Genomic DNA, 17456 nt, shown 5'->3' with positions numbered 1-17456 from the left:
AGCAAGACAAACCCACTCACCACCCCCAAGCTTCAAGGGCATCAATAAACATATGTATGAAGATTAATGCCCATTAGAGGAATGCCCAATTTCCCAGAGAAAAAAACAGGTCCATATACACACCAGCACTCCAGATTTGGATAAACCAGGCCTGTTTTAAAGAGCTTAAGGCCAGGTCTAAATGGTTACAGACACCCTGATATCTGAACCAGAATGGTATGAGATCTGTGATCCACCATGTGGCAATCTCTACAGTGGGCAAACAGATTCCAGGCATTGGTGGAGCAGTAATTAAAACAGTAAGGAAATGCATCAACATCTGGAAGACATAGGCAATATGACAAATTCAACCCAGCCTTGCTGAGGGGAACAGATGCACAAAAGCACAAACACAAGGAACATACTGAAAAAATAAGTAATGTGATTAAATGATGATTAAAAGGAGACCACCAGGACATCTTCCCAGGCAGATGTGCCATGCAAAGAAAACCACTCCGTAAGGGGAAGCAAAATGAGTCACTCACAAGAAGTACTGTTGAATTCTTTTAATAACACTAGGAAAATATCATAGTATTAAAGTCCTGCACGGGATCCTTGGGAGGTTATTTGGGTTGGGATTCCTTTTGTGTTTATAAACCAAACTTTATTTCCCAATTGTGTCTTCTTTTAGGCTGACTACTCCTTTACAATGGCATTTCCAGTTAAAACACAGCTAACCTATAAATACCTGAATGCCACAGCACACATTGTGTGCGTGGGTTTTGTTTTGTTTAAGTCTTAGAGGAAATGACAGGAAATCTACTCAACACAGGGAAGCAAACGTCGATTCGTTAAGCGGGGGATGTAAAAGCCAGTAAAGAATACATTGCATACATAATACAGAAGGAAAAAAAATTATCATCTGGAGTATGTGAAATTACACTGATTTTGCACCTTAAACCTAGTAGAAGTTACTCTGTTGGCCAATACTAATCCACTGAACAAGCAGAATGTTGGTCAGAAGTCTAACGTTTTCCTGTACCAGCACAGAGAGAATATAAGCAGTCCATTGCTGTTAAAAGAAAACATGAAATCCAGCTCATGTTTCTGGTTAGGGGTCGATTTCCTCGGGAACTATTGTTAACATCACATCTTCGTTGCCCCTGCGCACGACCATGTGCAACGTACTGTCCTTTTTAATAATGTCACTGACATCACTGGCTGAGCTTATCGACTGTCCATTGATGCTTATAATCACATCGTTGTCCTTCAGGCCACCACTGGAAACACAAAGCAGCAATGTGTTATTATAATTGCAGTTTTACTATTAGGGGGGGAGAAAAAAAGAGCGCTGGATTATTTCTATTTCCCACCCAACAGCAGCTGTGCAGACATGGCAGCCATGAGGAAAGCAATCAGAATTTAGGAAGCAGTGAAGGTTACAATAAAGTGCAGAAACCTCGGGATCTGATGGATGTACAGGTTTGATGAATCCCATATTTGACTGCATTCAAAGGAATTCGCTGTTACAAATGGCAGTTAATTCTGCAATAAAGATCCTAGGTGTTGATATCTGTCTTCTAAAATAATTGCAACAAAGCAGATTCATTTTAGAGGGGAGATTTTCCAAGCTTTTGTTCCTGAATACATAGAAGCAACCTGAAGCATAGAGAAGCAACCTGAGTGGCACTGTGTGCTAACAAGCAGTTCCAGCCCCTGTTCTGCATACAGGTTACTGGCAGCCACTTCACCCACCCTTCATGTTTTAAACCTGAGCAAAGTAACACATGTTAGTGTGTTACATCTTGTTTGGTCACCAAAAATCAAATGTGTCCTTCCTCTGCTGCTCATAGCAGCCAAAATCCATTTTTCTGACCTCAAAATCTGAACCTTTCTGATTCAAAGCAAGACAGGGCAGAAGCAGGGCTGTGTCTCTCCCCAGGCTGGCTGGAGCTGCTGCCAGCACCAAGAAATGGCTGGTGAGGGATGCCACAGACCACAACATCTTGCCCAGTCTTGCACAACGATCTGGCTCCAAGTTATGGAAAAATTACCCGAGACAGATCAGACATGATTCAACCCTTCACAAGCATAATCCTTCACAAAACCACAGACCACTCATCGGCCTCTTCCACCCACAGAAGGCGCCTGACACGAGTGTCTCCTGCAAGCAGGGTGCCCTTGGCCAATGTTTGCAACAAATCTGGTTGCCTACAGAAGGCATGGCTCAAAATGTGTCTGTGGAGGAAGTCAGGAAGTCATTGCATGGTTTTTCATGCAGCCTCTGCATGTGGCTCACAGGACAGGTCACTGCAGCTCTGCACATCCACAAAAGTGCTGGACAGATCAGCAGAAGGAAACCCTTGAGGCAGGGACTGGGAGTGGGGGAGAGCCAACATGGGCTGCATTTTGACTGCCAGGCCAGCCTTTGGATGGAGCACCTTGGTTTGGGTCTTCCTTCACGTTAGGTTATATTGCCTCATTTCTTCTCCCTCACAAAATCCCTCTCCCACTCTCTGCTATCACCCACACTCCTAAATGACTGTTCTGCACCTTCAGACTGAACCTGAACACCAAGGCAGCAATTCCAGCCCTACACTGAAGCAGCCCAATCATTCCTGCACATTCCCTCACACTGCAGACACTCAGCAGTGCTCTGCCTGACAAGCACTGCCAACAGGGATCATCTACAAACACAGCAGCAGTTCAGAGAGCACGCTGGACAGCTATCACCCTTTATCTTACACCCAAACTGCCTAAAAACACACCATCCAACCATCCTTGCAGTCTTCCCAAAAGGCAATGTATGCCTGCCCCAAGCAGCTTTCTGCCTACATCCCTTTGGTGCCACATAAACCTCTTTATTGCCACTAAGATTTACTCCTCTCTCAAATGGTCCCTAGCTTCAGAAAATGAATAAGGTTTCCCATTTCCTGCCCTGGATTACTGAGCAGTTTCCTATCAGGCAAACCCTGAGAGAAAAGTGTCTCCAGCAAAAGCCAGCCAGTGACCACAGCCCAGCTGCCAGGCTTCAGCCAGACGTGGTACCAACCAGCAGGGCCAGCTTCTGAGCAAATACTGAGTAATAGGAGCAAAAAAAGTCAGTTGTCCAAATCCAAAAGCTCTTCCAGTAATGTGACTGCTGACAAAGCTCTCACATGGAAGAGTCTCTGCTGCCAAGAGAGGATTTCAGCCCCACGGTGTGCCAGGGGAGCTGGGTTTGGCCAGTGCTGAGATGGACATTTCTTCCAAAGTGGACCCAAAAGCTTCTCACTTGCTCTCCTGCAGTGACCAGCAGGGCCATGGAGAGTGTGCATGAACAAAAGTCTTTATTCAGCACTGGCACTGGTACAGCAGATGCCTTGGAAGCAACTGCTGAGAAAAACGAAAAAGGAGTTTTCACACCCCCTGAATCCCTTCCCTTTGGGCCTGGAAGGCTGACAGGGCTTCCCTGCAATACCCTGATACAGTTACAGTATTGCCCATCAGGGACCAGAATGAAACCACAAACCCATTTCCAGCAGACAACCTAACAGCAATCAGATGGTCACAGCCTTGTTAATTTAGCCTAATGAAGAAAGCCAGTTAAGCAGGAAAAGTCTCCATCGTTACCCCCTTAAGTCAGTGGCAGTGGTTTTGAGAAAAAAGCACTTCAACCTACGCTTCAGCTGGTGTTTCTGGAATGACTTCAATGACATAGGCCCCAGAGACAACATCAGGGAAGTCTTTATGGCGATCCTTCAGCTCTCTAGCTTTGCTGAAAAATGAAGAAATAGCAAAGAAAATATTTTGTCAAGACAGGAAAAAAACCCCCACGCATTTTGCTGAAGTCACTTAACACAAGTTGAGGTGTTTTACACACACTGGTATGTCACCTCAGCATTCATTTTAACCCTTAGATGTGTATTTCAGGAATTATTACATTTTTTTGCATGCATACAGCTTTTTAATGTCTATTTCTGGTAAAGGCAACCATTTCAACAGACACAGACAATCAGAGTTCAAACATTTCAAAGCTTTAGAATGAATGTGCAGATTGTTGAATCACAAAATGGTTTGGGCTGGAAGGGACCTTAAACCCCATCCAGTCCCCATGCCTACCATGGCAGGGACACCTTCCACTATCCCAGGGTGCTCCAAGCCCCATCCACCCTGGCCTTGGGAACTTCCAGAGATCCAGGGGCAGCCACAGCTGCTCTGGGCACCCTGTGCCAGGGCCTGCCCACCTTCACAGGGAAGATTTTTTCCCTAATATCTCATCTAAACCCACTCTCTGTTTGCAGCCATTCCCCCTTGTCCTTTGTAAATACTCCCTGCCCATCTTTCTTTCAGGCTCCTTTCAGGTACTGAAAGGTCACAATTAGGTAAAGCCCAAAGCTTCTCTACTCCAGGCTGAACAATCCCAATTCTCTCAGCCTTTCCTCATGGGAGAGGTGCTCAACCCCTCTGATCATCTCTGGGACCTCCTCTGGACTGGCTCCAACAGGTCCATGACCTTCCTGTGCTGGGGACCCCATAGCTGGATGCAGAACTCCAGGTGGGGTCTCCTCAGAGCAGATTAGAGGGACAGAATCACCTCCTGCAATCCTGAACACCTAAAAAACCCCAACCCCTTGTGTTTCAATGCTCTGCTCTACCTGTGGTTCCTGCCCAAGGGAAAACTCCTGGTTATTTTTACAGGACATGGCATTACCTGCTCATGAGTCTCCTGTAGTCTGAGCATGAATAAGCAAGTCCACACAAAAGCTTCATTTGACATTAAGTGAATTGTTTAATGAAAATAACTTTATAGGAATGGAAGAACGCACGTAGCTGACGTAAGCCATGAAATCATACAACAACGTGGATATAACCCAGGACAGAGCCACAGGCACTAGCTACTCTCTTCTGAAGCATTAAGGAGAAGAAAAAGCCAGGAGCTGTTTAAGAACTAGCTCATAGGAGAGTCTAGAGGAGAGTCCCACCAGGTGGCAGATGCAGAGGAGAAGGTGGCCAGGGCTGGCTGGGTTTGTCACCAGGGCTGGCTGGGTTTGTCACCAGCACGCACAGAGACCCTCGGTGCTGGCTCCAACCTCCCGGGCGCTGCTGCACGTCCCCAGCTGGATCCAAATGCATGCAGAGACCACGCTGGGGAAGGGTCAGGAGCCACCCTGGTTACTTACCTGGGGCTTAGGGACATCATGCGTATGCCAATGTATTTCTTTTTGGTTACAGCTTTTCCTGCAAAAAGGAAAACGAGTCATGATCAGTTGTTCTGACCTAAAGAGCCTCACAGGCTGCTAGCTTTCAAAACTTTATCTTTCACTTGTTCAGACTTTTGATATTTATATATTTTTTTCTATTTTTTACTTGCTTGATGGTAGCACACATTTTATAGTTATGGATAACTTGAGGAATACCGTTTATGGTTAAATTTACTTTTTGGTTTTGTGTTTATTTATAGGTGACATTTTTATTTTGATCATCTGAGGTTTAGGAATAATTTTTGAGGTTTGATCATCTGAGTTAGGAATAATTTTTTTTATGTTTTTAATTTAGGTCTATTTTTGACAGTCTTATTTTTGCAGCTTGGTTTATTTGCTTATTGTTTTGGTGCTTGTCATTGGTTGTATTTTTGGAGATATGAGCATTTATATGGCAGACTTTTACAAGTAGTTTTTTTATTTTTTATTTTATTTTTTTTTTATTTTAGCAATGTTCTTTTACTCTTCAGCAGCTTAAATTGTTTTGGGGTTTTTTTTTTACATTGCCAGTCAGCTTTTTTTTACTTTCTTAGCCATTCTTACAGAGTGTTGGCTACTATTTATGAATTAGTGTAGAGGCAGAGTTTTGGCTACTTTTTTTTTTTTTTAATCTTAATGCCAGCCAGGCTGCTGACTTTCTGGTTTATCACTGTTTTCACAGAATGGTTTGTGTTGGAAGGAACCTTAAAGGTCACTTATTTCCAACCCCCTGCCATGGGCAGTGATGCCACCCACTAGACCAGGTTATTTTCTGGTTTTCCTCTTCCCAAGTACAGTACCTTTAGCTTGTCTGTCATGGGATTCAGTTAGGAACTTCTTTATTTTATCGGATGGGATAGCAAATGAGATGCCTGCTGTAACTTTTAATGTGTTGATTCCAATGACTTCACCATCCTGGAGGAAAAAAAAAATAAAAAAGCCTTATTAGCAAATATGGAGCACCTCAAAGAGGAATGGATTATTTCTTCCAAGCAGTCACAAAGACAAATTCACATTTTGTAGCTGGTCTTCTATTTTCTATGTTTTAAGGATAATGTTTTGAGTCTATTGATAAAACACTACTTAGGAATTTTGGAAAATCAATGTGATCATTCATCTTGATGCAGAAGAGATCCAAACTGGGCATTTCTCATGCTTGCAGCAGATGAGCAACACATTCTGCAGCTATTCTGTGTTTATTTCAGCATGGCACCGACTGCTCCTGAGCCACTATTACATAATAACATAAAGAAAAATACAGTTTGCCAAAATCAAAAGTTTTCCTGGCAGTATAACTCCAAGAGCTTTGGATGAAACATCTCTGATGTCATCTCTTTTGAAACCTCAGCAGTTTCATTCTCTGGTTCATTCCAGACAAAAACTGTCTAACTACAGGTGTTTTTAAGTGAAGATTAAGTGTGACTGAATGTGTGCTGTGAATTGGGTGGGAAAAAAAAAATTGCCAAATCTCCTCCAAGGCAGAAACTCTGAGTAGTTCTGAGTTTCAGTCTGTGCCATGCCTCCTGAGGACTCAACCCCATGTACCCTCAGGAGACCTGAGAGCTCTCACACAATTTTGCAACCTGCTTCAGTTCATTCTACAATATTGGCAAATAAACCCTAATATCCTGAAAACATGTGGATTTTTTTGGTGTGATTGAAAATGGAAGGGTAGATACGTTTTAGAAATATTTAGCTGAGCTTCTGTGTGAAAAGAAAATAATTGCCAGCTTCATCCTGAAAACATGTGGATTTTTTTTTGTGTGATTCAAAATGGAAGGGTAGATAAGTTTTAGAAATATTTAGCTGAGCTTCAGTGTGAAAAGAAAATAATTGCCAGCTTCAGGGTAAACAGCAAGGGCAGACACCTCACTGTAAAATGTGTTTTTCCCTTTTTGCAAGGCTTGAGCAAAAAAAACATTACACTTGTTTGAAAATATGCAAACCATAAACATCTTAAATATTGAAATCCAAATGTAGCTTTTTGCCAACATAAACAGAGACAACTGATTAGTAAGAGCCATGTGAATTTTGTGTAGTCAGCCAGATATCGAAAGCTGCAAATCCCACATCTGGTGGGGGGAGTTTGCTTTTTTTTTTGTTGGTTTGGGTGGGGTATATTGTTTGGTTTTGGGCTTTTTTAATTAAACAGCAACAAGCCTGACACTAAGAAAACTTAGAGAAACTCTTACCAGATTTACTAGGGGTCCTCCAGAGTTCCCATACTGAAAATAAACATAAGTTAAACACATTTTAGTATTTACCTCCTAATTTTTTGCAAGCAAAATATGAAAGAAATTTTTGCAATATTTCTGTAGTATTGTTTCCGTTGTCTATTAAATCCATGCAACAGAACAGTCTTAAACAGCAAACCCATAAACTATACTTTAACATCACCCATTTTAGCTGAGCTTTGCAAATACTTAAGTTTTTCTTCTCCTGCCAGAGTAAGTTAAGACAGCCAAGGTTTTCCTTTTGTTTTCTTAGTGCCACACTAGAAACTGAGAAGATTTTAAGACAGCTCTGGGAGCTGTTAGTGAAGATTTTTTACAAGGCCAAGATCTGAAGTACAAAAACTATTGTTTTGCCTTAATGCAGAAACAAACTTGAACCCTAAATGAAGCTTGGCTTCTTTTTCAGAAAACAAGCTGGATTTCCAAAAGATATTTATTTGCCAGAGCATACTGCAATCTGCAAGGATTTTGAAGTGAAGGCAGATATTGTGCCTGGTGTGGCTCCTTGGGGGGGTTTCTAAGTAACAACCAAGTGCTGCTGCGGAGCAGATGTCCAGATTTACAGGGAGGGAAATGCTCCCTGCTCCTAAGAACAGCATCCCAGCTGGGAGGAAAAAACCCCCACGGAGGGGTTTCTGCTGGAGAAACATCAGGGCTGAGGGCAGCAGCCCAGAGGGGACGCACATTGATGATGGCATCTGTCTGGATGTAGTCCATGTCGGAGTTGCGCAGCCCCAGCTCCTTCCCGCCGCGCTGCGTGGTGCTGACAATGCCCGTGGTCACCGTGTTCTGCAGGGAAAAGGGACTTCCAATGGCCACCACGAACTCCCCTGGCCTCAGGTCTGCAGACTGACCAAGCAGAAGGACTGGCAATCTACCCTGAAAAAAAAAAAAAAAAAAAAAAAAGAAAATTCAAATGTTAAGACCCTGCTCCGCTGGCAGAACAAATGTTACAGAAGGATGAATACATTTACAGGGTAGAGGAAAAGAGAGAGGCTTTTATCCCTCAGGGATTTGGTTCTGTTTTCTTTGAGTATTTTTTTTGTGTGGGTTGGTACAGAAACATCCAGTGTGGGCTCTTTACACTGGAGAACTTATTCCACAACAGGTACCCATTAAATCAAGAACAATTAAAAGACCAAAGGAATATTTATGCTCTGCTGTACAAAGCAAACATCTGATGATACTAGAAATAAGCCACTTCCAACAGTTCTTGAAATAATTAGCAAACAGCTGCTGAAGTAAAAATATCATATTGTTGGAGAATGAACACTAAAGAATCATGAAAGCAACAGCCCAAGAGTTTTAAGCATGCATGTGTACAGTTAAAAGTATTTTATATTCTCACAAGATACCAGCCAATGATTCATCTTTCTTTCTTTTAATGAAGTATCTCTTGTAAATAATTATATTTCCTCCTACATACAGTGATGTCTTCCTCTGAAGATGTTAGGATTTAAGGACCTGATGTGATTTTTCTGTTATGACAGTAGAGGATACCATTATACTTTCCTTTCAAGATCTTATCTCTAAACATATTAAACATCACATAGTTGAAGACATTCCCACTAAAACATTATTAAAACCCAGCAAACACTGCATTGTACAGCAATTAAAAATAAAAAAGGGGAGGGAAGGTTGTATCCACACTTGCCAATGAATCAAGGGTGTTCTGAAACAGATCATACTTCAAATAAATACTTTTTTTTTTGATTCATCACCTGCCTGTACCATACACATTGAGTGCCATTTCTCCCTTTCTTCACACTTCTAAAAGTCAATCTCTGTGCTTACAGTGATGTGACACGTTTTAAAATATTTTTGTTTTATCTGTTGTCTACATGATCCTGGTCCTCCCCGGGTAATTTAACCATGTATTTAATCATGTCACTAGACTACTTCTATTAGCAGCAATGAACCTGGACACGTATAAGTGCAGGTTTAGACTTAAGGATTTGGAGGATTAGGTTTCTGAACCCAAAAATCAAAACAGAATTCTGGAGGCATTTATCTTTTGCTTGGCAAAGCTAACTTGAACCTAGCTTTCCTCCAGCTTGACCTACTTCAAGTTTTGGCAAAAAGAGAAAATATTGCATGTTTAATTTGGAAGCTCACTGCTGGCTCTGAAGGGGTTTGTTACCAGCAGTTTGAAAGCCTGACTCAATAAGTCATCCATAGGGCCAAAAATTCAGCATTATAAACTAACCCTAATTCCCATCACTTTGTACTTTTCACCTACAGTTTATATCTAATATCCTAAGAGAGTATGCCTGCAAAGTAGAAAGCAAAAAATAATGGCATCAGTTATCTCTATATGCTGCTGCAAATACAGAAGTTATGGTTTTAATGTTTAACAAGACTGGTCTTGTGTATCCTTTATCCAGCTTTGTTCCAATCCCACCAGGGAAGTTTCATTCAGATGAGCAGATTGTTTCAATAAAATTCATTACCAGCTCCCAGACAGGGTAAGATGCTTTATGGAAACTTATCTTTCAGTCTCCAGACAGAAAGAAAATAATTAAACCAACTGCTTGTTCAACAGAGGGAGCTGGAAGAGCAGCAGAACAAGCAGCACAGAAAGCAGAAAGCACTTACATGTCTATTTGCTTTCAGAGGGAAGTTATCACAACCAGCAATGCCCTAGTGATTATTATTAATAATAATGATAAAATACAGCCCTTATCAGTGCCACAGCCACAGATAAACCCAGCTGTGGCTTAGCTCTGGGAAGGATGCAGCAGCTGTGCCCAGTTTCCCCATCACTGCAGAGAAGCAGCAGCAGCATCCCTGCTCCAGGCACAGCCCTGGGGACAGCCCAGGCACAGCCAGGGGAGGTGTCCAGGCCAGGGAATCAGGCAGTTGTGATCAGCTAGCACAAACAGCCCCATCTGGGTCATGTTTGGACACACAGAGCACCCTGGCCCTTCCTCCTCTCACCAGATGCTATTGAGCTTACGTAGCACGTGTTTGCAAGATGTCATTGGTCAAAACCAGCATCTTCTTTTGGCACTGCTTTCCCTTCTTTAAAAAAAAAAAAAAAAACACCCAAAAAACCCAAAAAAACCACCAAAACCCACACAAAAGACAAAAAGTGGCGTTTGTTTATATCCCAGTGCACTGAACACAGATACTTTGCAGAGAAAGAGGATATTTATCAGCAAATGAAACAGAGACAAGCAAAAGAAAACAGAATACTTTTTATGTTTCATTACCAGGAAAAAAAAAAAATAAAGGCTGGTCATGTACAAAGTTAAAATATTTATACAAAGTTCCTGAGTTGTAACAACAGTCACAAAGCCAAAATTGCATCTGGCAGCAGAGGGAAAGTACAGGAACGGCCTGTGACTAATACAATTCTGATTGTGCTGAGTTTTCAGGGCTGTGCCTATACTAGCCAGGCTCCAGTTCAAGCTCTGATGCTGTATGGATTGGCTGCAGGTCACCCCTGTGATTCAACACTCCTTCTGGAAAGTCTGGCTAACCTTTCCCTTGCTAGAAACAAAAATCCATTGCAAAAACCTCCTGGTCCTGCACACATTATGAAACACAGCTTTGGAAAACGTGTCCTCTGTTCCTTGTGATTTCCTGGTGTGGGCAGAACTGACACACGGACAGCACTGCATGTAAATGTGTTAGTGCCCCTACAAAACAATGCCATGAAGAATTGGTTCTATATATTAGAATATATGTGTTGTCATGGCTGTAAATTTGGGGAGTTCTCTAAAATAGCTTAAAACATTGGCACGCTCAGCATTAAATTTTCTATTATAAAAAACCAAAACTCAAGTATTTTTTTTACATTGTGCAAGTGGTTTTGAAATGAAACCAGTATAAAACCTATGAAAATCCCGTGATGGAGTGGGGAAAACATCCTTTTTCAGCCCAGGAGGAGCCCTGGCAATGGCAGGCAGGCAGTGCTGGCAGTGCTATAACCAGGATCGTGTCAGAACACCCTCTCTGTGCCCTCACACCCTGCCACTGGCCAGCTCATCCCCAGGAAGTTAAGGAATCCTGGTAAACTGAGGGTGAGCTCAGGGCTCTTAATAACTGTACTTAATAAATGTGCATTCTTCAATCTTTACATAATGTCTGATGGCCGTCAGGATGACATGAGCACCACTCCAACTCGTGATTCTCCTGCTTTAACTACAGATTTGCCACAGCAGTTAATTAAAAGTGCCAGGCAAAGGACCATGCCTTGCAGCACCAGCAGCAGGGAGCCAGGAACACCCAAACCCAGCTCTCCCAGTGACTCACTGCACGGCCTTGGGCAACACATAATACCTTTTCTACCCCTGTCTTTTCTAACTCCTCCTTTGATGAAGCCTTGGGGCTCTGCTGGATCCATGTTTACTCAATAAAACAAATCTGCAGGCAGGCATTCTGCAAGCCCACAGAAATAGGACTAAACATGCAAAGCCCTAAGTGGCACATGACTCACTGTTTACACCCAGCCAGAGAAGGAGCCATTAATTAGGGTTAATATTTTAAGGCTTTTGCATCCCAAAGGGCTTCAGACATTTTTATATATGGATTTGACTCAAACCCTGGATAAACACAACTCCCACGACATGGAGAGGTGCACACCACCACAAGAAATGGCTCCAGCCACAACAGGACACAGCTATTGTGGCATGAGGAGAGGTAGAGATCAGCATCACCAGCCAGAGGGACTCGGAGAAACATGGAACCATTCAGGTTGGAAAACACCTCTGAGATTATGGAGTCCAAACGCTAACCCAGCACTGCCAAGGCCACCAGTAACCACGTCCCCAGGTGCTGCATCCTGCTTTTAATTCCCTCCAGGAATGGGGATTCCAACACTGCCCTTCTGTGAGGAAATTTGTCCCAATACTGGGGCTCCAGAGCCTTCCCCAGCTCCGTTCTCTTTCCTGGACATGCTCCAGCCCCTCCATGTCCTTCTTGCAGTGAAGGGCCCAAAACAGACCCCAGGATTCAAGGTGCAGGGACAGCACAGATGTTCACCTGGTGTCCTCTAACAGCACAACTTGAGTCAGGTAAAGTAAGTGAAATCTGGACAAAACAGCTAAAAAAGAGGGGGAAGCACAAACCCACCACCAGGCACAGCCACTGCCACGGAGAAATGGAAACCCAGAGACAGACGGCCATAAGCAGGAGGTGTTTTGGTTTGAACTTTTTCATCCATGAAATAAGTGAATGTGTCTCTGTGCTGGCACAGAAAGCAATTAAATCCCTCCTCTGTTCTGTAATCCCCTTCATTTGTGGATGGAAAGTCAGGAATTTGCAGGAAGCACTTTGCAGTTCAATAAACGGATGAAGAGGAGACAAAAGTTCTGAGTTCAGTCTGTGTTAACCAGCGACAGATCTCCTTCATGCTTCTTATTTTTAGGTGGGAAAGGCACAGATGCTGGTGTGGAACACTAATGCAGCTGTTAGTGTAACTCTGGCAAAACATGTAAAACTCTGTCCTGGGAATTGCATTTGTGTTCTGACTAATTCAGCTTTCAGAATACGTTATGGCAAAATAAAAACACCAGTCATGAGCATATAAAAATATAGAATATCATCTACAATCTAGAAACCGCTTGACAGAGAGTCAAAGAAAACAAAAAACTCAGGCTGAACACATTACAAGCCTCCAGAAGTATTTCATCTATAGTTAGAAAAGCAAAACTGAGTCTCCTTATCTAAATATGGAGCATGGGAAGCTTGCAGAAAAAAAAAGAAGAAGAGGATGAAGTGTTGTTTTGATATGTCACCAGGTTTTCAACTGCCTGGCAAGAGATTACTGTTCTCCCTTAAAAATAAAATAAAAATGAAATTACAATAAAATAAAATAAAAATAGTAATAAAAAATATGCTGGTGCTGGCAGACCCACCCTGGAGATGTGAGTGTTTTGCTGCATGGGAAGCTGGAGCAGCACATTGTCCCCACAGTGAGGGCTACTAGAAGCTGAAGACGGCAGGAAACCACTGCTGCCTAAACTGATGAATAAACTGGAGTAAAGATCCAAGCTTTTTACAAGCTATTTCATTCCTATGGGTCCTGAAGGCTTCTGGAAGCAATATGTGGGCTTCCTCAGGCTCTCGAGGGGAAGCAACGTATTACAGATTTCAAAGTGAAATAGCATTTTAGTAAAGCCACTTACATCTGGTGTCCAAGTGGTTTGTTTCTTCAAAATGTGGGCTATTAAAATATTGATGCATAAACAGAGAAGTTTGCTTTCCTGCCTCCTCCAGTTTGTACACACAGGGGAAAATCAAATCCCCTCTGACCACAAAGATACAGACACTCATTGCCTCAGGAAACCACCAGGGGAACGAGGGCAGAAGGTCTTGTTGGTTTAGAAGTGTCAAACAAAGTGTTTATTAACAAGATGCAGGAGAAACCTTAAGCTGAAGGGTTCAGCTGAAGGGCTGAAATGTCACCACAAATTAGAGACGGGTCACAGCCCCACTGCTGCTGCACCATGCAGGTGCCAAATCCTCTCTGGGGAAAAGAACCGGGAACTGGCCACACTGAGGAACAAAAATCTTCAGCACCTGGCCTGTGTTCCCTGTGTGATTTCAGGGTCAGTGTCTCATGGCTGGTTTTTAAGCACGTAGAAAGAAGGAACACCTCAAAACAAAGCCATTCACCCTGCTCCTCCCTTCAGTGCCAAACCACAGGCATCATTTTTGTGGACAGAGCTCGATTTCCAGGGCTGAAAAGGGTCTCCAGGCAAAAGCCACCTCCATCTTCCATTGCTTTGGGCTTTCAGTTTCCATTTGGGTTGGGTTCTTTTATAATTCTGCCCCCACCTTAACCCTGACATTGTCCATTAAACCGGCCTGAAATTTCCTCCCCTCCTGCTGGTGTTTATTTTTCAGCAGCTGTATCACACATTCTGATTTAACAAGGTAGTTATTTGCCTTGAGATGAATTCCACAATGCAGCTCTGCCAGCAAAAAAGCATCTGCTCCCTTTGGAGTGTTGTGCAACAGTTTTGATGGGTTTCACACTCGCTGCAGCATCACACGTGCCACGCAGGACAGATTATTTATTTCACCAGTCCCTGCCTATGCTGCCAAAATCCAACTTTTTCTAGGGAAGTCGTATAAATTTTGCATGCTCATATCCAAATTGTCTGCAACTGCACTGCTCCTTTCTAGTGATGTGGTCTCCTCCTTGCATTTGGAAGGATATTTAGATTGGATTCATGGCTAGCACACTGATTCCAATCTTACTTCCTACTTTCAACACTCCAGCAAACTGCTCTGTGTCACCACAGACATGAGAAACACTGGTGCTCTCTTTTATAGTCTGTAAAAACAAGCACATTTTAGGACTGGCACAACTGCTCCAAGGTTTCTGTTCCTCATTGACTGCAAGATGTTTTTCCATGGAGAAGAATTTAATCAGGGAAACGGTTCATCCTCACTGCTGCCCAGATTTTACCACCCTCTTTCATTTCCTACTGCACTCAGCAAAGCCAAATTACTTCTAGTAATGTCTTTGACCAGATGTTCGAAAACAGCATTCAGGCTGCTGCAAAATCTGAACAGCTGTAGGGATACCAGCTGACAGCCTGAGCCCACACTGCAAGACCAGCTCTGTTCCTAATCACAGAGCATTCTTCACCCTTCAGATCATGCCTTAACATGCCACACATAAAAAAGAAGAAAAAAACCCTTCTGCATCTTTGATGTCACCTTCAAATAATTTATTCCAATTTAGGAACTTTGCCTCTTACTTCAGAAAAATTCTTAGGGATGGTTTTCATGCCATATCCAGATTTTTAAGGGGTTATTTGTACCACCCCATTGACTTCTTTAGCCAGCAAATACATTTCAAATTCATCAAATTATTACCCCAGTGATTTTAAAAAGTCTTTTATGCATCTGAATGACTGCAAGGCATTCCAGTACAAAAAGGAAAGCTCAAACACTGAACTTGAAAGGGTATATAAAAATGCCCCATAAAAGTTCAATTTGAGAATCAATTTCTCAGCTGATGTTTCCATTTTAATTTTTTTTTGTGAACATGTAGAACATTGTTTTTAATTCTCAAATGCAAAGCAACACCTGCCCTGTGAGCAGAGGTGCCTCAGGCCTCACCTTGCACTGGGGTTTCCCAGAGCCACGTTACCAGAGCTGGCTGGAAATCTGGGTCTCACATATCTTTTACATTTCCCCCCAGTCTTCTCAAAATTATCCTGAGCTGCTGGAGGAGGCCAGGAGGAGGGCACCACCCAAGGTACTGCCTTGTACAGCTGATAAGATGCTTCCAAGGGCAGCTCAGACCCTGCCCATCTGAGCTGAGCAGTGGTTTCCACCACATGCCCATCTGGATGAATTATCTTTTTCCCAAGCTGCTTCCAGGTTCCCCCTTCCCACAAGCAGCTTCCCAGGACACCTAGGAGCCATTTCCTCAGGGTATCAAATGCCATTCAAGCCATGGCTGCTCTTTTCCTGAGTCCTCAAACTGACCATCACAGCAGTTCAGTGTCCCCGCTCTGACTGCCACCTCTCTGCTCTGAGTTCAGCTTCCTGCTGCTCCAAGTCCTCTCCTTCTCACCCTGTCTGCTCTCTCCTCCATGTTGTATTTCCAATTTTAAAGCACTTCCCCAGCTGCCCTTCAACCCCTGCCCCATCATAATGCCGCCAGGGCTCATGGTGTGGATATTTCCCTTTGTTTCTTACTGCTTTTTCCTATTTTAAGATAAAAAATGAGAAAACAAGCGATGCCATGAAAACAGAGAAAAAAAACAACATGGCAGAAACATTATTGGTACCATTCATTTTTCTGTCTGGTTGCTGTTCAGAAGCTTTTAAAAAACAAAAAATTTGAAGTTTAAAGGTGGCAAGGGAGCAGCAGGAGCACTCCATACCTCGGGTCATCCAAGAGCTCTGCCTTAGGCGCCTGGCTTAGTCATGAACTCTGGCACAAACACTTCTGACCTCGCTGGGGAATAGCTCTGAACTAAAACAACGCTGCAAGATCTACACATTTCTGAGTCATGCGTTTCAAATGAAGCATTCCTGCCCGTTAAACTTGGAGGTCATCGACTGACAGACCAAAGGAGGGGAGCCAGCGTGAGCAGCACCCCAAGCAGCCGCGTCCAGCTCACTGCAGCTCCATTACACAGCATTTCCACACAATATCCTTCCTGCTACGTGTGCAGAACCTCCTGACAGCTTTTCTGCTGTGGCAGGAGGCACAGTAACGCTGACAGAGGAACATTTGATATGGAGGGACATCACAGATGGGAAGCTGCTCAGAAAACCCTTGCAGTGTGAGAACATCTTTCCAAGCTGGGTTTGATTTCCATGCTCAAGACGCTCCCTAAGGTATTTTCCACTTTAGCATCTACATCAGCGAGGGACAAATGTATCCTCTAAAAGCCATTTGTGACTTCAGTGTAGCCACTTGAGACAGAGTAGCACAAGAAAAACACCCCCATTTCTTCTCTGAGACAGAGTTATACCAGATAAAGCATGTGCAAACCATCCAGCAAACTGGGGTGTTGTTTTTTATTTTGAGGATGCGTAAAAAAGTGCTATGTAAGACTTTCACTACCCCGAGAGGTGACAAAATTACCACTGCCACCCACAAACTTGGCTTCTAAAAACATGTATCCGCCTAGTTCATATATCCTCAACAACCCAGCCCAACAAACAACTTGTTTTTCCTTCACACCTGAAAATCAGCAACAGTTTTTGGAAAGGAGGACGTTCAACTAGAGCAACAAAATGTGTCTTGTTTAATAACTCACCTGAGAATCTATTTTAATTAGTGCAATGTCTGATTTTTCATCAACATCTTTAATTTTGGCTTCGTAAGTCTCCCCGTTCTTCAGCTCCACCTTCACCCTGTTCTTGTTGGTGACCACGTGGGCGTTGGTGACTATCAGCCCATCCTCAGAGACAATGAACCCCGAGCCACTGGCAACAGGAACTTCCCTCTTGGAAAAAGGAAGTCTAAAAGACAAGGGAAAAAAAAAAAACGTTTATTGCTGCAAAAAAGCTGAAAGGTCACAAATCATTCCAAATTACACAC

The 17456-nt window shown here is 43.0% G+C and overlaps 1 protein-coding gene across 1 annotated transcript in view; it reads right to left on the bottom strand.

Moving 5' to 3' along the window:
* Positions 1–530: 530 nt before the first annotated feature.
* Positions 531–17456, bottom strand: part of HTRA1 (HtrA serine peptidase 1) — a 31914-nt gene continuing 14988 nt past the window's right edge. The window contains exons 3-9 of the mRNA XM_041415318.1: positions 17173–17377; positions 8120–8314; positions 7394–7426; positions 6002–6116; positions 5142–5199; positions 3641–3736; positions 531–1259 (exon numbers count right to left, since the gene is read on the bottom strand). Coding sequence (XP_041271252.1) covers positions 1091–1259; positions 3641–3736; positions 5142–5199; positions 6002–6116; positions 7394–7426; positions 8120–8314; positions 17173–17377 — 871 coding nt within the window. The 3' untranslated portion in view covers positions 531–1090. The remainder of the gene's footprint in view (positions 1260–3640; positions 3737–5141; positions 5200–6001; positions 6117–7393; positions 7427–8119; positions 8315–17172; positions 17378–17456) is intronic.

The sequence above is a fragment of the Onychostruthus taczanowskii genome, unplaced genomic scaffold, assembly GCF_017590055.1.
Source record: "Onychostruthus taczanowskii isolate IOZ18803 unplaced genomic scaffold, ASM1759005v1 scaffold5, whole genome shotgun sequence".
Taxonomy (NCBI): domain Eukaryota; kingdom Metazoa; phylum Chordata; class Aves; order Passeriformes; family Passeridae; genus Onychostruthus; species Onychostruthus taczanowskii.
The sequence above is the reverse complement of the archived record's forward strand: the minus strand, read 5'-3'. Positions and strand labels throughout refer to the sequence as shown.